Source organism: Elephantulus edwardii, unplaced genomic scaffold (genome assembly GCF_000299155.1).
Source record: "Elephantulus edwardii isolate Elephantulus edwardi_28Jun2011 unplaced genomic scaffold, EleEdw1.0 scaffold00130, whole genome shotgun sequence".
In the NCBI taxonomy this organism is placed as follows: Eukaryota; Metazoa; Chordata; class Mammalia; order Macroscelidea; family Macroscelididae; genus Elephantulus; species Elephantulus edwardii.
The window spans coordinates 2,118,220-2,139,749 of NW_006399880.1; the positions used below are offsets into that span (position 1 = coordinate 2,118,220).

General features: G+C 46.6%; 1 protein-coding gene across 1 annotated transcript in view; it reads left to right on the top strand.

The window, feature by feature from the left end:
• Positions 1-21,530, top strand: part of ANXA6 (annexin A6) — a 55,512-nt gene that overhangs the window by 19,187 nt on the left and 14,795 nt on the right. Inside the window, exons 7-19 of the mRNA XM_006893681.1 lie at positions 124-180; positions 1,276-1,369; positions 2,181-2,276; positions 3,941-3,999; positions 6,125-6,247; positions 7,627-7,685; positions 9,215-9,293; positions 10,736-10,817; positions 11,383-11,477; positions 12,073-12,186; positions 17,191-17,281; positions 18,184-18,263; positions 18,852-18,905. Of these exons, the coding sequence (XP_006893743.1) occupies positions 124-180; positions 1,276-1,369; positions 2,181-2,276; positions 3,941-3,999; positions 6,125-6,247; positions 7,627-7,685; positions 9,215-9,293; positions 10,736-10,817; positions 11,383-11,477; positions 12,073-12,186; positions 17,191-17,281; positions 18,184-18,263; positions 18,852-18,905 (1,083 nt within the window). The remainder of the gene's footprint in view (positions 1-123; positions 181-1,275; positions 1,370-2,180; positions 2,277-3,940; positions 4,000-6,124; positions 6,248-7,626; positions 7,686-9,214; positions 9,294-10,735; positions 10,818-11,382; positions 11,478-12,072; positions 12,187-17,190; positions 17,282-18,183; positions 18,264-18,851; positions 18,906-21,530) is intronic.

Genomic DNA, 21,530 nt, shown 5'->3' on the forward strand with positions numbered 1-21,530 from the left:
GCTGCTTGTCATTATTTTCATGTGCATCTGGGGTTTCCCCGGCCCTCCCTGCGCCATCACTGGCATTGAGACCTTGCTCTGGCACTGATATTTAAAACATATATCCCATGTCTCTCTGCCCAGGGCACCAGGGAGAATGATGATGTCGTGAGTGAGGACTTGGTGCAGCAGGATGTCCAGGTAAGCTGCACCACCAGGGGTCACGCAGCACAGCAACGAAGTGAGGAGAGAGGAGAAAGGGTGGGGGCCCTGGGAGGGGCTGGAGGTGAAGGGGTCCCCATCATATTTGACAAAGAGCTAATTCATGGTGCTTTATTGGACAAAAGATTTAAGTTATCCTACAAAAGTATGTGGTTTATAAGTTGTTTATCCAGTGTGATAATAATTTTTTTCATTTATTCATTCAATTAGCAAGTACTTACTGAACAACTGCTATGTGCCAAGCGTTCTGCTCAGCACATACCTGCTGCCGTCAAGTCAGTTCCAACTCGTAGCAACACTCCATCGGGTTTCTGAGGCTGTAAATCCTTACAGGAGGAGGCTGCCCATCTTTCTCCATCGGAGTGGCTGGTGGATTCAAACTGCTGACCTTTCGGTTAGCAGCCTAACATGTAATGCACTACGCCACCATGGCTCTTTGTCAGCACACGTTCCCTTGTGCTGTGCGCTGATGAGCAATACTGACCAGTACTAGGAGAGCCACCTAGATTAGCCACTGAAAGGCCTTCTCTACTGGTAAACAACCATCAAAGTGCTTTGAGCCTTCACTCTATATACCGGGCAGATCCAGAGCATGCTGACACATGTCCGTGGCGGCGACACTGGACACAAAAACAGCAGCAATTGTGAAGTGGTGCAGAACTGGGCAGTGTTCTGTTCTATTGTACTTAGGGTCGCTGTGAGTCAGAGCTGATTTGACAGCACTTAACAACAACAAGGTATCAACTCTGCCCTTGAGAAGCCACACAGTGGTGGGGACATCTACCAAGAGATTAGTACAGTGGGTTGTGAGGCAAAACTATGGAGATGCAAAAGAAGAGGGGGAAACTCAGTAAGTGCTTCAAGAAATAGAACATCTAATATGGGCTTAGACGGTTGAATAGGAGTTTCCCCTGAAATGCAGAAAGGTACACTAGTGTATACAGAAGTCTTGAGACCAGCAGGTGCCAGTATATATGTTCAGGGATCAGAGAGCAGTTCTGAGTGGTTTGGCCAAAATATTCTATCTCTTCACAAATATCCTCTTTTGGTTAAGTCGTGTCTCTTCCTCTTCAGGACCTGTACGAAGCAGGGGAACTGAAATGGGGAACAGATGAGGCCCAGTTCATTTACATCTTGGGAAATCGGAGCAAGCAGCATCTTCGCTTGGGTAAGCAACCTAGAAGACTCACAGCTGCCTGCTTGGGTTGTGCCAGGAATTATTTTTTTTCCCTTTATTGTTTTATTTTCCTTGAGGGGAACAAGAAAACCACTTCATCCTCAACCCAAATATGAGTCCTGGATTTTTCTTTTCTTTTATTAAACAAATAACTTGTTTAGAGCAGTTGTTAGTGTGTAGATAAATCAAGTAGGTATGAGTGTGCCTGTGTAGCCTTCTATCCATTTTTTCTGTTGGTAATATCTTGTGTGTGTACATCTGTTACATTTGAGTAAACCAATATTGATACATTAACTAAAGTCCAGTTTACTCTTTTGTGTTGTGTAGTTCTGAAGGTTTTGACAATTGCATAGTATGGGTTTACAAATATGTTATTGTACAGGACAGTGTGTTACTGCCTGAAAAATGCCCTGTTCTCCATCCCCGTGAACTCCTAATCTTTTCACTGTCTATAGTTTTATGTTTTAGAATGTCGTAGTTGGAGTCACACCACATAGTTCTGATTTTATTAGGCAGTGGCGCAGATAGTCCTTCTCCAAGTCCAGGTTCCCTTTATTGACAGTACGCTCAGCCCTCCCATGTGCATTCCAGTCTTGTCTTTATGTTGGAGAATGGAGTACACAGCCCCCAACCGCTTGCTCGGGTACCATGTGGTGGCTGATGACGTGCGTGGGCCACTCTCCACACATACCAGCATTAGCTCAGTGTTAGGCAGTCAGGTCTGGCCACTGCTCTCTTGCCTCTGGGAGCCCAGCTTCTGGTCCCTGTGGGGGCACATCCTTCTATTCCTGTCTCGCTGCAGTGTTTGATGAGTACCTGAAGACCACAGGAAAGCCAATTGAAGCCAGCATCCGTGGGGAGCTGTCCGGGGATTTTGAGAAGCTAATGCTGGCTGTAGGTATGTCCTGGGGCTATATTCCCAGGGGCTCTGGGATAGGATGAGGGGTGCTGGGAGACTGGCATAGTGCCCAGGGGCCAAGAAACGAAAGGGGAGGGTTATATGATGTGGAGAAGGAAGGAGAAACCAGATAGGCAGGAAACTCTGAAGGTGTTCACTGGGCAGCGTGGGTGCAATGTCTGAAGCTGGAGAAGGGAGTAGAATCAGATATAGATGTCCTTGTGGTGGAGGCGGGGGCTGGAGCACTGAACTTCAGATAATAATGAGCATGAGTGGACTTTGCTGGCATCTCCTGAGTGCCAGGCACTGGGCTGAGCACCTTCCCAAGTTACCTTGTTTAATCTTTTAACGAGCCAGGAGGGAACATTCTTTTTATCTATTTCACAGAAGAGGACACTGAATTCCAGGGACACTTTGACATTGCCCCAGGGATCTGATTTGTAATGAGCTGGAAATATTAGAATGTGAGGGATGAGTCAGTGGTGAAAACAAGATTCGAACCCAGGGCCTCCGATTCCAGAATCTGCATGCTCAGCTTTGGTGTGTCACCGCCCTCTGTTAATAACTCTCCTAGATCTGCTGTTAGCTTGAAGCAAGCCAGTTATCTTTATAGGGCCTCCATCTCTTTGTTAGCTGAGCTGAAGGAGGAGCAGGAGGGACTTCCTGGCCCAGAGGGCCCTGCAAGCCTGACTGTTACAGGAGCCAGGCTGCCGCAGCCTGGAATAGGTTGTGTGCCGTGTCTGGGCGCCTTAAGCTTCGGGTAGAGCAGGTCCTCAGTCTAGGCCTCAGCTTCACACTCTCAGCTGTCGCCCACAACTGCGTTTTAGAGTTGGGTCCTGAGCGCTCTGCCAGCAGGCTCCAAAGAGATTCCACCACAGTCATCTTTGTGGTGTAGCAGAATCTCAAGAAACATCTTCCCCACCCCCACCCTCCCCACTCTGACTCTGTTCCCTGTGAAACCCAAAGGCGCTAAAATGATGAAGTGAGCCTTTGAGAGTCACAGCCTGGGTTTCAATAGGTCTGCTTCCTAGTTTTTCACCCCTTGTGCAAAAAGTAGTGTCGTTCTGATGCTGCAGGTTACAAGGAATCAGGGTTCTTTCTATATTGGAGCTAGGTGGTCTCCACGGCATATTGTTGTTTTTGACTGCCCTCGAGTCAAGCACAACTCATAGCAACCCTATAAACAAAAGACCTGAACCCTTTCTTTTTTTTTTAAAAAAAACTGTTTTATTAATTTTAATGAACAGAGATTTTGAATTTCCATTCATTCATTGTTGCACTTTTCTCCCTACCCAACCTTCTCCCGCCCCGTTCTCATTTCTCTTTGAAAAGTAAAAGAAAAATTCTTTCTTTGAACCCTTTTTATAATTATCAACATTTATCAAAGTTCGTAGTTTCTGGTGGCATGTTATTTAGGAAGTGGATGCCACGCCTGCTATATACCATTGACTTGCTTGCGATGTACAGTGACCTTATGTACAGTAGCTCTGAACCCTTCCCTGTCCTGAGCCAGTCTCACTAATTCTGACACACCAACCCCCATCACCCCAGTTACTGTATTAATCCATCTCATCCAGGGTCTCCCTCTCCTGCATAATAATTTTAGAAACTTACCTTATTCCCTTCTGAGGCAGCTGGAATAACTCCTCCCTCCCTCTTTTCAGTGAAATGCATCCGAAGCACCCCGGAGTACTTTGCTGAGAGACTCTTCAAGGCCATGAAGGTGAGTGGTGGGCTTGAGGTGAATACAATTAAATAAAAGGGGGTCTGCCCATTGCCACATGGGGCCCATTGGCCAAGCAGGTCCTACAGTGATTGGCTACAGAACTAGCACTGGTTCTGGTGTTACATCCCAGGTGAGCTACAGAACCTGGGATGCTGCATGGTCAGATGCCACCCCATCCAAATGCCTACATTTAGCCTATGCCAGGCTGCAAAGTGTGACAGCTGGCCCATAATCTATTCAGCTGATTGAATTTGCAGCCCACTTGATTTTTTTTTTTTTTTAAATTAACCAGAATCTATAAATCCGTATAGATCAGACCATTTGAACAGCATTTTGGCGTTTTCCGGTGTAAGACTGTCAGTGTGCCATGACCCAGTAATTCTGTGTGCACAAAACAGTGCTGCCCAGGATTGCACACACGCCAGGCAGAGAAATTGGTATCTCAGTGGCATGCTGGGAAAATTAGTCCAGGCATTTGCAGCATGAGCCTAGGGCTCCAGGAACCCAGGCCTCCGGGGCTCTGTTTGGTCCTCTCATTGGGGCTAAGTGGACTACCATCCATCCACACTCGCAGTACATTACTCTCAGTCAGCATGTCACAGTGAGGCCCGGCAGCGCCACCTAGAGGAAGGTAGCATGTGTGCAGGTGTGGCAAGAATGCAAAGCAAGATTGTCGCTATTAGACTCAAGAGTAGCATGGAAAAAACCTACGGACTGGGAACAAACATTTGGTAATACCATCTCAGACAAGGGTCTCATAATAAAAGTTTATAGAATACTTCTGGGCCTCCACAAGTAAAAGACTGGTAACTCTGTTACAAAATGGGCAAAAGACCTGGAAAGACTTTTCACAGAGGAAAAGATTTGGATGGCCAATAGACACATGAAGAAATGCTCAAAATTACTGGCAATAAGAGAAATGATAATTATAAACCAACAATGATATAGCGTCTCACTCCAGTAGCAATGGCAAAGTTAGCAGGGCAGCAAGTAATAATTTTGGAGAGAATATGGAAATGTGAGTACTCTCATACACTGTTGGTGAGATTATAAAATGGTAGAACTACTCTGGAAGACAGTTTGGAATTTCCTCAAAAAGTTGAACGTAGAAACTCCATTTGACAGCTATTCCACTACTAAGAAAATACCCCAAAGAAATTAGAACTGAGACATAAACAGAGATTTGTACACCACCAGTGTTCATAGCAGAATTATTCACTATCACAAGAACTTGGAAACAGCCCAAATGTCCAACCACAACTGAATGGATTGAGAAATTGTGGTACATTCACACAATGGAATACCATGCAACACTCAGGAACAATGATTTAAAAAAAAATACTGCATAACTTAAGAGAGACTGGAGAGCATTATGCTGAGTGAACTAAATCAGTCTTATAAGGACAGATACTGCATAAGACCATTATTGTAAAAATAGAAGGATAACTAGTAAAACGTGTATGGGATGGGTAAGGATGAAACCACAAGGTTGCACCATTTGGTGGGTGGAGAGAAGGGGAAAGAAATGGGAAGGATCTGAGTGAAAAGAGGGTAATGACGGGCAAGGTCCAATGGTGATTAATTTTATAAAACATAATGCATAGAATGATTGTTTGAAACACAATATGAATGAACAATAGCATGAAACAGTCTATATGAACGTTGTAAGCAAACCAATTTAAAAAAAAAGAGTAACATGGAAAAATAAGCACATGGGTATGGTTTCAAGTTTCTGAGGTGTGTAGAAGTAAGCAATATGCTGCTTAGGAATACATTGTTAGGCTAAAATGATAAAGAAAACCAAGGAGGGGAGTGACTCAGAGGAAGAAGGGAGTTAAGCAAACAGGGAAACACAGGGAGCTTCTGAAGGAAGGGCAAGGTTCTGTTTCTTTTGTTCCTTTCTCAAATGGTAATAAAGTCATATATAATAAAACGTTTGCCAAGTAAACATTTGGCACATTTCCACAATACTATCACTGTTTCCAAATCATTCCACCACTATTTTTTTTTATTCCAAATGTAATTTTTCACTGAGAAGATAATATTTCCAGCCACGTGTTAGAGATGCCAGCACTCTAGCTACCTCTCATGTCTCTGTTTCCCAAACTCACCTTTTTTGCAGGGCCTGGGGACCCGGGACAACACACTGATCCGCATTATGGTCACCCGAAGTGAGCTGGACATGCTGGACATCCGGGAGATATTCCGGACCAAGTATGAAAAGTCCCTGTACAGCATGATCAAGGTGAGTGGAGTGATGGGGGTAAAGAGAAAGCTAGAGCTTTACCCAAAGACAGACACCTTGGCAACTGCTCTTAGCTGCAAGTAGAAGTCCTACAAAACTAAAGTCCCTTGGGAAGTCAGCAACCCCAGCCTTGCGGTACATCCAGAGAACTTAAGGAGGCCAGCAAAGTTGCAAGCATCGGGGGTGATTGTGAACAGTGAGGTGATGAGGAAGGCAGGGGCTGGATCTGAAGGGTGTGCCAGCTGGATTAAGGATGACGACTTGCCCTGAGGACAGTGAGAACTCAGGCTCCCAGAAGAGAGGGGACATTGAGGAACACCCATGAGAATTCATTTGGGAGCCTCAGTCCTGGGCAGAGCAGCTAATGATGGCTTGAGCCTGGTGGTCCAGGCCACAGATGGAGAGTTGTTTTTATCTCCCCTTTTTATGAAACTTTATAAGGGTGTGAAACTTTTATAAGAAAGGTTTCTTAGATAAAAAAATTGTTTACTTTAGATCTTTCTTATTTGTTGCAACTTGAGTGTTTACGAAGCAAATTCATTTTCCTTTTAGCAGTTCATGCACATTTGTTCCTAGACTTTAGATGTAGACCCTTCAGTTTAACAGCACCCTTCTCATTCCCTTCGAGGGCTCTTTGTTTCCAGCTGCTCTTTCCCCCTGCCTCTTTCTGCCTTCTGAGTGTTGTTTTGGGTCATACACTTCCCTTTTGGTTTTTTTAGGGTTGCTGGTTCTGAGGATTACGTTCTATATAGATATTACTGTTCATTTCATAGGTCTGTCATATATTTGGCTAAAACATGATCCCGAGGGATGAGTTCAAGTCTAAGTTAGAAGGTTGTGCAAGAGCCATGGTCTCTAAGGTTCCACTTCAGGGAGATTTTTGAAGGAGATCCTTCATCCTCAAGAGATTTTGAGGGATTTATGATGCTTCAGGTGGAATAAGAATGCACCACATTATCAACTGCTCATTTGTTTGTTTGATTTTGGCACTTACCATTGTTTTTGCTTGTGAATCGCTAGTTTCCTGCACTGTTTCACTGGGGAGCCAGAGCGGGCACCATCTGCTGGTGATGATGATGGTAGTGATGCTGATGCTGGCACTGGTGTGCTGGGCCAGGAGAGCAGGGCTGTGAGCATCTCTTCTCTCAGCTGTGTTCAGTGTAGCCACATTGACAACATCAAATTATCTATAGTTGGAAGTATTTACACTAGAGAAGCTGGCAAACACTAGGAGTCAGCACACACTGTCTGGTGGTTCTAGTCCTCTCTGAATGAGGGTCAGTCTTCCCCTGGTCCAGACTCCTTAGAACCTCCTCTCCCTGTGGGAGTGGAGCCCAGGGCTGGTGAGAGATAACCTTTCCTCCTGTCTTTTTCTCCAGAATGACACTTCCGGCGAGTATAAGAAGGCTCTGCTGAAGCTATGTGGGGGTGATGATGAGTAAGTAGATTCTTCACCCCTGACCTGGGGAGACAGATGGGGTGAGATGCTGGAACTCTCCTAGCCCTCAGCCCAGTGAATAGATTGGATGAGTTTGGGTGCCATTTGACCTGGAAGCATTGCATAGGTGAAAGGTGGCCCTCTGTCTGTGTACCTGAATGACTGTCTGTGTGTCAGAACATGATTGAGCTCTCCCATACATGGAGATGCAGGCTCTTGGGAATGCAGACAGTCTGTCTGGGGTCATGGGCCAGGAATCGAGTATGAGCGTCCAGGCCCACCTGCCTCATAGTTGTCTCTCAGTTTCATCCAGTCAAATGGGAAAAAAAAAGAAAAATACCTGCTCTCCCTATGTGTTTATCCTACATATTTGTATTCAGTACACCAAGAAGCCTACAGTTTAAAAGGACATGAAGATCGCTGCAGGATAGTACTGTATAGAGGAAACGTGCAAGTGTTTGTGAAAAGACACATCGACTTCTGACCCAGACAGGGGAAGGCTGTTTGGGTAAAATGAGTTTGGGACCCAAGGAGGAAGATTAGGAGCCAGGTAGAGAGCATCTAGGAGAGAGTGCTCTGGATGGAGGACATGGCCTGTACAAAGGCCTACAGTTGAGAAGGAACAGCCTGGTTTAGGACTGAATCTGTGCTTTCATGGACTGAGCAGGTAGATTGGGTCTGAGAGCCTCGTCTCTGAGTATAGACAACAATGGAGAGTGGGGAGAGGCGCCTTTAGAAAGGTCACACCGATGCATGGTTTAACCAAGTGTGTGTCTAGGAAGGGAACTGTGGGTGCTCCAAGTCCCTTCTCTGGGGCTTTAATCCAGCTAAGTGAGGAATCTCCAGCCTCTTGTTAGGCTTTGTTCCATGCCCTGGGGGCTGAGGCAGTCAGCATCTCTTGAGCACCTCAGTAGTTTGGAGGAGGAACCTTGGAGATGGTATAGACCTGCCAACTGGCCGGGGAGAAGTCAAAGAACTGGAGAAATCCTGGCCTGTTTAGGCCCTAGAACCAGGAAGGTGCTAGGAAGATAGAAGGTTCTTGGAGGATGAATTGATGAGGCAAAGTACGAAAAGAAGGTAAAGTCAGATTTACCCAAATGAGGTGTGTGTGTGTGTGTGTGTGTGTGTGTGAACTAACTGCCTTCTTCATCATCCCCAATAGCTTCTCACCAAGCTGTCACACTGTTACTTGAGTCCCAGTTTTCCCATTTTGTACCTTTCATTTGCAGAGGCATATGCACCTGCTGCCGTTGTTATACTGGAAGGCACATCCATTTATTTGCGTGTCAGGATGCGTGAATGTATGACTAGGAGAATTTTCATTTGTGTTCCTTGTCTGTTCAGGGTATGCAAGTCTTGGTATGGGTAACTGTTTTATCTTTCTATCACATGACCATGAATTACAGTGCATCTGGGGGGTGTGTGTGCGTGTGTGTTTGTGTGAGTCTGTACGCTGGGAACTTGGTAAATGGAAGTGTTTGCCCACCGAAATGTGCCTGCCTGTCCTCACCCCAACCCCTCCATTCCAGTGCTGCTGGCCAGTTCTTCCCGGAGGCAGCGCAGGTGGCCTATCAGATGTGGGAACTTAGTGCAGTGTCCCGAGTAGAGGTCAGACCTTCCCCACCTCCTGCTTGACCTCTTGACCACAAGCTTCCCCTCTGCTCCCACCTTGCTGCTAGTTGGCACCCAGCTGCCCCCTGGTGGCCAACCTGAGACATTGATTCTCACATCTGAAGCTTCCTTTGTCCTCTGGGAGTGATGAATAGGGGGAAGGGCACTGCGTGGAGGGTACCCGATTCCTGCACTCACCTCTAACACACTGGGAAGTGTTCTGGCCTGTTGCCTACTAACTGGGCTTGCTGAAGTGGAGACCTGCCTGGTTCTGGAGGGGCTGATTATCCTATTCTGGGTCTAACAGTTGGTTCTGAAAGCTGAGAACACCCAGCAGCCCTGGGTGGGTTCTTGGGTCTCCTGAGCATCCTCGGACCCTGAGTCCATAAAGAGTGAGGGTGAGAGATTTCACAGAAGTACTTGAGGCAAACTATTTGAGGTACTGATAGCACTAGGCCCATGACAAAGTATTTGAGGCCTTGGAGTCTCTGTCACGTCTTTGCAGGTCCCCACCTCTGGGCCTTTGTGACTCCTCTTTCCAACGGGGTGCTAGACACGAGGTCTCAGTGACTTCTGAGGGCTCTTGAGTTCTGATGTTCTATGACAGTGTTTCCCAAACTGGACAGTCGGAGCCATCGTTGCAAACTGTGGGAGAAATACATTTCATTTGAGGGGATGTGTATGTGAAATGCCTTAAGTGACATTTGTCACAGTTAAAAAGTCAGTTCTTAATTTTTTTGTTTCACCAACCCTTCCGACTGTGTCAGACAGTCTCAGTTTGTTGCCATAATTTTTCCAGGTCTGCAAGTTCCATTTCTGGTAAGCAAATACATCGGGCTGAATTTAGTGCTATTTAACAGCCTGGTTTTGTTTATATTGCATCTCCTTTTGTGGGTGCATATTCTGTAAGAGCATTTGAGTGCATTTGAAAATGCTGTTAAGTAAAAGGGGAAAGTTGAATGAAATGAAAATATTAAGAAATAACATTACAGAGTATATGCAAAGAAGGAAATAATTGCTGGTGTCATTCAGGAGTGTCTAAAAGTTGGGAAACTCAGTTCTAGCATCTCAGAACAACACTGTCGCCTTTTCAGCAGGAGTAGCTCCTTAAGAGGCCGGGGTGTTGGGGGCAGGTCAGGATTCGCAGGGACTGGGGCAGCTCCAGCAGAGAAGCAGCCCAGGGGGTCTGGGCTGCCCCCTGGGGCAGGAGCTGGACCACCTTTCCCTTGACTGTCCCTTCCTGCTCCCAGGCCCTGGTGTATCTGTCTCTCTCAGCTCTAGGACAGGGGTCTGTCTGCTGTGCCTCTTGCCTCGCTTCTGTCCCTTAAAGCTGCTTGGTTTGGAGCTCCCTGAGAAAGCACCCACTCGCATGCTTCTCTCTCGGCCTGGCCCCTGGGGGGGCCACCACACACCTGCTGAGTCTGTCTGCTTTCTCACAGCTGAAGGGAACTGTCCGCCCCACTGATGAGTTCAATCCAGATGCAGATGCCAAAGCCCTTCGCAAGGCCATGAAGGGGCTCGGTAAGGGGCGTGAAGGGGCCGGAGGGTGGCAGGCTTGGCAGAGGGCTGGGCAGATGGGTGTGAGAGGGCCTCCCAGGTGAGGAGGACTTTCTCCTGAGATTCCAGCCTCCTGGGGAGCCTCTCAGCCCTTTGAGTTCCGGGAGGAGAGCAGTGAGGGGTTTGTTAGAGCTTAACATAGGCCATTCCAAAGACTACAGTACCCCCAACCCCTCGGGAACAACATCATGGTGTGGAATAAGATGCTAGAGCTTAAGATGGTCTTCCCCTTGACTCTGCCCTTGACCTACTCTGTGGCCTTGAGCAAGTCCTTTGACTTGTCTAGGTCTGAGTTTCCTTGTTCATAACATGAAGTTGTAGACCCTGAAACTGGGAGTCCCACTTCTGGGTAGCAGCACCCCATTAATCACCTCTAGGTCTCTATTTGTCACCAATGATAGGAACTGCTCAGCAACAGCTTCTCTGTGGGTGGGTGGTCTTGACCCCCACCAGATTCACCTGAGGAGAGGGGGCTGGAACCAGCTGGCTTGTGGGCCCTCCTCTGAGGTGCATTACTTTGGGGGTTCAGGAACTGACGAGGACACCATCATCGACATCATCACGCACCGCAGCAACAGCCAGCGGCAGCAGATCCGGCAAACGTTCAAGTCTCACTTTGGCCGGGTAAGAGCCTCAGCCTGGGAACGCGTCCCTGCTCCTCTGACGGAGCCTGGCCAGTCCCAGCCAGATCTGCCCTTTTGGGCGCCAGAGTCATTTTGGCAATGGTGACTTGGTCACCATGGAGTGTCTCAAGGACTGGGTAAAGGCTGCATACAAACACTTCTCCCCACTCCCCAGCTCGTTGTAATCAGCAATTCCATGCAAGTCAGCTCAGTAGAGAGGGAGGCTCAGGTTGGGGCCATGATCGTGACGTTTTCCTGCAAGAGGCAAAGGTCCAAAGCTGAGTGTGCATGATTGCTGTTGCTCTGTCTTAGAAACATCTGCCCTGCACTTTCCCAAGGATGGAAACAGAATCCTCCAATGCCCGTGTCTTGCCTCCAGGGAGAGTAGGTCTTCCTCCGGCTTGGCTTTCCCCGGCCCCTCTGGCCTCAACTAAATAATGACTCATTCATCAGCAAAGGCAGACTCCAGCCCCCACCATCCCCTGTATCCACTATCCTGTTATGAAACCTCTTTCTTCGTCTGCATCTCCTCCCTGCCCTGGGTCACATGTGGGCAGGTGCTGATGTTGGCATGACTTCATCTCTGCTCTTTGCAGGATCTAATGGCTGACTTGAAGTCCGAGATCTCTGGAGACCTGGCAAGGCTGATTCTGGGGCTCATGATGACACCCCCCCACTATGATGCCAAGCAATTGAAGAAGGCCATGGAGGTATGCCCAAATGTAGAGAGTGGTCAGTTCAGGATGCAGGTGGGTGTTCCCCACCAGCCCAGGCTGTAACTTCATGGTGAAACACGTTGCACACTCAGTTCAAACTAGTGAAACTCAAGAGAGGATTTTAGACCTGGTTTTACACAGAGTCCGATCCAGGTACTCCAGTAATGCTGTCTGGACTCCTGCTCCCCTCCTTTGTGCTGGGTTCACTCTCAGGTCCCCTTAGATGACAGAGTAACTTCTGTGCATTCTCCCCAGATAAGCAGCCTTGGCGTGAAGGATTCCTTCTTTCCAGCCAGAAGTCCCAGCATTTCTGTGGCTTATTTATCTTGAGTCACCTGCCTTGTAACCACAGGGGATCTTGCAGAGCAAATGGAGGAAGCAGGCTGGAGCTGGGAGGAAAGCGATGACGGGTCAGGATCTGTATTCCGGCTCCAGCTTTGTCACCCACTCTGAAGCTGGCCCGTGCCCCTAAACTTTCTAAGCCTGTGTCTTCATCTTTGAATTGGGAGCAGTCATCACGGCCTTTCAGATAAAGGCAAGTCAAGAAGAGTCAGTTGCCCAGTTAACTCTAGAGGCCTGACCCCAGGCTTAGCCAAGAAAGAGCATTATGTCCTGGCCCAGCTGTCACTGCGACTACTTCACCTTCTGAGACACTGTTTGTAAAAGGGGCTCCTGTTTTTATTTTATACACTGTACCCTAGACCCGTACTAGATGTTCTCAGCTATTTGACTCATCAACACACAAGGCAAATTTCTCCCCCTCCCCCCCTCAGGTTTATACATAAAGAAACAGACTTAGAAGTTAAATGATTTGGCCAAAAGCACAAAGCTATGAAGTAGCAGAGTTGTGATTCAGACAAGTCTGTCTTGACTCTGGAGCCCATGGTCGTGTCTCTGGAGCCCGTGGTCGTGTCTCTGGAGCCCGTGGCTGTGGCTCTGGAGCCCGTGGTCACGACTCTGGAGCCAGAGGTCGTGGCTCTGGATCCCATGGTCCTGACAAGCACTCACTGACTCCCAGAAGAGTAAATGGAAAATAACAAAGGGGAAATAAAACCCCATGAAACCCAATGTCATGGAATTTGTTCTGAATCATGACCCTTTATCAGGTTTCCAAGGATTTACAAGAGACAGGATAATATTTTTTACAAGAGACAGTGATACCATCTTTCTCTTGTTGAGTGACTGGTGGATTAGACCAGCCAACTTTTACTTAGCAGTGCAGTAAATAGCACACTGTAACACCAGCTCCTTGAAAGGGAACTGGAGGTCATCAGGATGTATCTCCTATGCGAGTAGTCACGTGATAGTGCAGTTAGTGGTCTCTCTCTGTGTGGAGCATTGAAAAGCGAAGAAAATCAAAGACACATAGAAGCAGTTGGTCCAAAGGATGAATGGACCCCACGAACTTCCACTTCCACTGCCAGGAAACAAGAATTGGATGGTGCTGCTGGCTACCAGAGAAAACTCTAGAACAAAACTCGAAATCCTATAACGACCAGACTTGTTTGACTGTTAGAGAGTGGTGAAACCCTGAGACTGTGGCCCTTAGGAATTCCTTGAGCCTAGAACCAGACACACCTGTTGTGGCTCAGATTTCAGACAAATAGTAGATACACTGATAAGATGAACAATACCAGAAAGGTCCTTAGAACAATCATACAAGATCAAAAGGACAGTATTTTCCCAAGGAGAAAGTTCACAAGGCAGGAAAGATAGAATAGTTAAGATGAATAAAAGCAAGAATCCCAGAGAGGAGGTGAAAGAGTGCTGCTCTATGTGCTAGGTTGTGTGCTGCCAAATCAGAACTGACCCATAGCTGACCCTCCAGCAGGTTTTCAGAGGCCATAAACCATATGGGAGGAGATTGCCCATCTTCTGTGGGGCAGCTGGAGGATTCAAACTGCCTGCCTTTAGGTTGGCCTGTAACTCCTTACTCATTAGGTCACTGGAGCTCCCCTCTTACAATGTAGGGACTGTAATAAATTCCATAAAACAAAATCTCTATAAACAATTACATGGAAAACCAATTTCCTCTAAAGTTTACCTCAAAGCACAATTTTTTAAATTCTAGAGAAAAAAAACCAAATTGACATTGTTACTCTTTTAAAATTCCTAAACAAGAAAGCAAATAATCTGAAGACCTGGAATTTGGATGTTCTAGGCACCAGTGAATTAACTTTACCCGACCCTTTCCTTTGTCCCAGTTTACAAATAGGAGATTGAGGAACTTGGGGGGGTCAGTGAATTAGGGGAAGGGTGGGGCTATCCCCTGACTTTCTGGATGCTCCATTACTGTGAGACAGAAGAACTGGAAGGCATCTGACTACCACTGCTGGTGGCTCACCACATGCCTACTTTAATGGAGATTAGTAAATGTTTCAGGAGCTCTGGTGACCTAGTCCTCAGGGCGTTACTCTGTTAATCCAAAGATGGCACCTCTGAAGGCTCGAATCTACCAGCTGTCCTGTAAAGGAAAGGTGGGCTTCTCCTGGGTGACTTACAGCCGAAAACCTGGTGGAGGGTTATCTGTGAGTCAGTTCTTAATGGCAATGGCAGTAAAAGTCTCAGTGAAGCCTCAGGGCAGAGAGTTCAGGGAACATTTGCCCACTAGGCAATAAACTAAGAGGGCAGAGAATATGGCTTTACTTTACCTCATAATTGTGGTCCCAGTGCCTTGAGCAGTGATTTGCAAATAATATTTGAAGAAATGGATGATCCTCCTTTTGCATGTGGAACTTTAAGAACAAGAGACTTCCCAGCCTGCCTCAGTGTAGAGGGCCCAGTCTTTCAGTCCATGTGATTTTTGCTGTTGGTGGTGGTGGTGGTGTTATATGCCATCGAGTCACTTATAACTCATAGTGACCCTATGTACAAGAGCCCTAAATCCTGCTCTGTCCTGTGCCAACCTCACTGTCTCTGATGTACCTACTTCCCATTACCCTAATCACTGAATTGATCCATCTCATCGAGGGTCTTCCTCTCTTGCACTGTCCCAACACCCTCTCAAACATGATGTCCCTCTCCAAGGACTGGTCCCTCTTTGCAGCATGCCCAAAGTATGTCAGATGAAGCTTCAGAAGCCTTGCCTCCAAGAAACAGCCCAGTTTCACCCTCTGCAGGACGGGCCTGTTTGTTCTCCTAGCAGTCCATGGTATATTCAACACTCTTCTCCAGCACCACAGCTCAAAGGCTTCAATTCTTTTTCTATCATATCTAGTCATTGTCCAGCTATCTTACACATAACACAAAGAAGTTGTTGCTGTTAAGTGTCCTCAAATCTGTTTCTATTCATTGCAACTCTGTAACATAGCAAAGCTGCCCCTTAGGGTTTCCTAAGTTGTGATCTTTATGGGAGCAAACCACCAAGTCTTTCTCCCATGGAGCTGCTGGGTGGGTTCAAACAGCCAAACTTTTGGTTAGCGGCCGAGAACTTAATCATCATATGACCAGGGTTCTTTATCAGTCCATCTATCATTTGTCAAATCCAAACAAACAGTCTAGCATGTTTTCCTCTTTAAACACATCACTTTCACCCTCTGACATAGTAACAACATATGCAAACTGTGAAATAAAAAATTTATAGACCGAAGAGAAAGAAAATAGAAGGCATCTGTGATCCCTCACCCATCCAGAGACCACAATCACTGTTAGCCCTGTGACACACGTCGTCCTGTTCTTTCTCTGTGTTGTTGTTGATTGCTGTCGATCGAGCATGACTCATAGCGACTCTATAAACAGAAGACCTGAAGCTGTTCTATAACTATCATTGTTTATCAAAGTTCATAGAGTTTCCAGAGACATGTTGTTTAGGAAGCGGATGCCACTCCTGCTTCCGCTCTTTATGTTGTTGTTGTTGTTAAGTGCCATCGAGTCGCAGGCGACTCATAGCAACCCTATGAAGGAGAGTCCTCGAAGCTTGGCTGCCTTTCATCCTCTCTCCAGGTTCATAGGGTTTCCGGAGGCAAGTTATTATGGAACTGGATGCCACTCCTCCTTCCACGCTTGTTTAATCAGGGAGCTCCACCCCACTCTCAGTCCACATTGGGTAGCCAACCATTAACGCATTTGACACATCCGTCTTTCTCTATACTTCTATATAAATATAAATATATTCAGATATAGATATACACAAGAATAATAATCAACATAAATGGAATCCCTCACTTTTTACAGCTCGGGAGTTCTAACACCAGCTACAGTGTGGTCCACACGCTCTCTCTCTCTCTGACCTTGACCACCATGAGCTAGGTCAGATCTCACACTATGAAAGGATACTGCACAGGCAGTTTGGGAATCCGCGCAGCACTTTCACTTCTGACCTCACTGCAGGTTTGGGAATTTCCCTCCATTCCCCCAGGATGCCAGCCACAAGCCCAGGCCCCCTAACTTCCAATCTCCTGGCTCCCACTGCTCTTTGGGTTGAATTATTTGCTGGAATGATGCACAGAATTCACAGAAAGCTCTATACTTATGATTATTATGTCTTTATTAATCCAAAAGAGGATACGAACAAGAGTTACCTAGGATGAGGGCAGGCGTGGGGTGAGGAAAATTCCCAACTTGAGTTTCCATTTTCTAAGAGCCGTGTGCCCTCCCACACGTATGGATGTATTTTGCCAACCAGGAAGACCTGGGCTTCCTGTGTTCAGAGCTTTTCCTGTGGCCTAGTTCTGAGAAGTTGTGCTACCAACTCAAAGGCATATGGTTCAAATCCACCAGCTACCCAGCAGGAAAAAAGATGGGCATTCTGTGTAATTTGTAGCCTCTATAAAAAAAGCTGCTTGACGGGGGTCAATTATGAGTCCTTTTCAACTCGACGATACATAACAACAACATGTATATAGGAACTTAAAGCAGATCATTCTGGAAATGTGATGGTGCCAGCATCTGCTGAAGAGAGCGCCTCGGCCCGGCTAGAACACAGTCTCTTTCCTGGGCCCCTCGAACCTCTGCAGGAGTCAGGACTGTGACGAGTCCCCCTTTACCTTGACATTCCAGGGTGCTGGCACAGATGAAAAGGCTCTCATAGAAATCCTGACCACTCGGACCAACGCAGAAATCCGGGCCATCAATGAAGCCTACAAGGAGGGTGAGTTTGGGGAATGGGTGGAAGAGGAGTCCGGTGCCCAGTTCCCGACCTCAGGCCTCACCTCAGCCCTCAGCTCTGTCCACAGCTCTGCTGCATCTTCCTGCTCTCAGTCCTCACCCCTTGGGTGTGCCCACCTGTGTCCAGGGAACGGCCTGGAGGAGAAGAACTTGACTAGGAGTGTGATGAGAGCATCCCAGCCGGCTGTAGTGGGCAGGGCAGCATGCCCTCGTGTTCAACCTTGGCTTGGTTTAGTACTGCTTGCTCCATCTGGAAATTCTTAATAATTTTTTTAACAAGTGACCTTACCTTTTTCATTCTGAAAAGCCTGTTATGTAACATGGAGTCGGAAGAGGTTCATAGCTGACCCTCCAGCGAGTTTTCAGAGGCAATAAATCACACAGGAGGAGATTGCCCAGCCCCCTCCCATGGAGCAGCTGGTGGATTCCAATTGCAAACCTTTGTATTGGCAGCACAACTCCTTACCACTAAGCCAACAGAACTCCCTAAAAAGTCATAAGTACTGGTCAAATGTGTTTACACTTTATTCCTTACAAGCAGCTTAAAAATAATTGCATTTTTGAGCAGGGCGCAGACATGGTCAGAGCTGTGCTAAGGGTCCAGCATCTGTCATGGCATAAGGAAGGTAGAATGAAGACAGAGTTGCTAAGTGTTAGAGGCAAGATGGGTCCAGACCCCAGCTGAGATAGGAGCAGCGGTGATGGCCATGGCTATGGACTGATGGACATGGCATTCTTAGAGTCAGCAACGGGGTGACTGGATACCTTTAAGACCCCGCTACATAGTTTCTCACTGACCCCATCCCTAGCAACACTACTGTGAATGTCTAGGACCACCCTTTCCCACTCTAGCAGCTGCCCATACCCTCTCTCTCTCTGCCTCAGACTATCACAGGTCTCTCGAAGATGATCTGAGCTCGGACACATCCAGCCACTTCAGGAGGATCCTCATTTCTCTGGCCACGGTGAGTGAGCTCTGCTTGCCCGTCTGGAACTCTGGGAAGGAGGGATGATTACTGAGTGGAAGGGACAGGGGCATTAGGAACCCAGCCTTGAAGAAGAGGTGACCTCTGCAGTTGTTGCCTGAGGATCCGTCACTGATGCCATCACTGCCTCATGCAGTTCCCTTTCCTTATTGTTCACTTTTCAGAACTGGCATTGGTGCTACCTTCTCCAGGCAGTCCTCCTTGATAATCCTCAGCTTGACTCAAAAACCAAGGCCTCATCTGTGAGGCCTCACTCATAATCCAAAGCCATGTGGGTGACCTTTTCCTGTGTTATTACCTGAAAGCTTCCTTCATTGTCTCTTGAAATCCCACAGCCCAGATGTCAAGTCCCAGCTTACAGTGTGGAGAGTCACTGTGTGTTAGGCATTAGCTGCATCCTTTGCAGACTTCCTCATCTATTCCCCAAATTGGCTTCCCTGTGAGACAAGTCTGTGATCCAGATGAGAGAAAAGGTTTAGAGAACAAGCACCTGAGCCAGGTTCTGGGGCTGTGAGTGACAGAGCGTATGTGTTTGGGCACTGACTTTTCTTGCTGGTCCTGCTGCAGGGCAATCGTGAGGAGGGTGGAGAAGACCGGGATCGGGCCCGAGAAGATGCCCAGGTGAGACTCCCACGCTAACCCCTGAAATTTCTGCTGGGCTTCCACCAAAAACAGCCCAATGAGCGTGTGTCTGTATCAGGTCCTGGCTGTCGGGGGTGGGGTGCACTCCTTAGGCCTCTCTGTCCCTGGAAGGAAGACTTCAGTCATTGTTAGTGCTTTTCAGAATGAGACTGGGGAGCATTTAAGTTGATCCTATGGACACTTCCTGTGAAGAGCCGGTCTAGAGCCTTGACCTTCAGAGCTAGAAGGGACTTCATATACCAAGACAAGCTCCTTAGATTTCAGGGGAAATGCTGAAGCCCAGAGAAGGTGAATGACTTCTAAAACATCACATAGCAGTTCAGTGGCCCAGGAAAAATTGACCCAGAGTTTTGTTAAATGCTTATGGTCTGAGTGTTATTATTTATAAAATGGAGGCAAAGCCAAAAAGGAGTGGCCTGGCCTGGGAGATGCCTGGGAAGTTAGTTCTTTGAGGGTAGGGAACTTTGTTTTGCTCACTGATGGCACACAGTGCAGTCACGTGGTCAGTACTCCATATAGATTTGCTGTTGAATGACGAGCAGAACAGGGCTTCCCTGGGGCCTCCTGGCTGCTTTGCTGCTGTGTTCCTTTGTCTGCTGAGCTTGAAGCCTGGAAACGGCTTCTCATGGGAACTGAACAACCCCAATCCCATTTCTCTGGGGGTTTCTCTGGCCAGCTGGTCACTGCTAGGGACTCTTACACTGTCCCCACTGACTTGTGCCTGGCTTTCTGCACTCTCTGGCCTTTAATCTTTAATGTGAGCTCAAAGAATCCTTAACTACAACCTAAAATTACCAAATTATTGAGATACATACTAGGTGCTGAGCATTGAGTCAAGACCATTTCATACATTGTTATGTCCTCTTCTTCGAGATTCCCCCCTTTTTTTTTACTCAAGGGAAATGTGACTTGTAATTTACCCAAAAGTATAGTTTATAAGTAGTAGAGGTGTGATCTGAACTCAGACTTGCCTGATCCAAAGTCTCTATTGTACTGTTTAATATCCCCCAGGGCCTAGTATAGTAATTTATCTTGCTTCCAAACAGGCTATTCATCCTGTGCTTTGAAATATCATATTTTGACACATATAATACCTGCAAATGCAATTTAAAAAAAAAATACTTCCCAAACCCCTTGGAAGGCTTTTCACATTAGCTTTCTGTGAAGATTGCATGTTGTATGTATGCATATGTGTCAGCTGTCAGAAGCTGTTGGGTTCCATTCAGATGTATGGGATTTCATCTGCTTTTTGGGTGAACCCAGGAACCTATCCACAAAGTGACAGAATTTATTCATTAATTCCACCCCACCCACTGAGTCAGTTCTGACTCCTGAGGATCCCCCAATCGGGTTTCTGAGGCTGTAAGTTTTTACAGAAAGAGACCTGAAGAGTGGTTGGTGAGTTCCAACCCAGGGCCTTTCAGTTAGCAGCCTAACTCGTAGTCCATCACCAGGGCAGGTATTTATTAAATATTCCTGTGGGCAGCCTCATTGTGCTGTTTTCTGGATGCTTCCTTAGAAACAATGTACCTCACCCTGTAACAACCTCTTCCACCCTTACAGTCCTCTTTCAGGGACCACTTCTGCTTGGTTCTTGGTCTGTGCTTCCAGTTCCCCTGTAGGGGGCAGTGGTGGGTCTTTGCAGTAGAGAAGGGAAGAGAGAGAACTCGGGTAGGAATATCTAAGGGACCCTAAGCCTGAGCCCTGCTCAGCTCAGATGCTTCTCTGGACTTACAGATGCTGAACTCTAATCTTCATGAAAATGAATTAATTATAAATCATTTCATGAAAACGGAAACTATTTTGTTTCCCAAGTAATACATGTTCTGATATAAAAACTTTCAAAAATAGAGACAAGCAAAATAAAAAATTCATACTTGTCAGTCATTATTAGTATTTTAGTATGTTTCATTTTAGTATCATTCTAGTTGTTTTTCTATGTATATATAGAAACTTATTCCTGATTTGTAACTTTTTTTATATTAATGTTGCAACTAGAGGTTGCTGTGAAGCTGAACACTGTGGCACTGATATGTCAAATGCAAGAATGGTTACCCATGCTAGACAGTGTTTGGTGGAGCTCCCCAATTAAAAGAAGTTTGGAAGCAAGAGTGGCATCCACTTCCGTAAATAGCTTTCCTCCAGAAACCCTATGAACCTGGAGAAAGGACGAAAGTTATACAAGTGTCCAGGTCTTTTGTTCATAGGGTTGCTAGGAGTCCCCTATGACTAGACAGCACTTAACAACAACAACAACAACATTGTTGCACATGGTTTTTCAAAATCAACATCATACAATGACTAAATGCAAAACCTGTGTCACCAAGTTAACTCCATGGTTTTTCAAAATCAACATCATACAATGACTAAATGCAAAACCTGTGTCACCAAGTTAACTCCATGGTTTTTCAAAATCAACATCATACAATAACGAAATGCAAAACCTGTGTCACTGAGTTAACTCTGACTCATAGCCACCCTCCAGCAGTTATTAATAGAACTGAACATCCACTCTCGGGGACTGATGGTACTGGCTGTCTCCTGTTGCCTGAGGTTAATTGTTAGTACCTTCTTTTACCTTTAATTACCTTTGTTGTTGTTGTT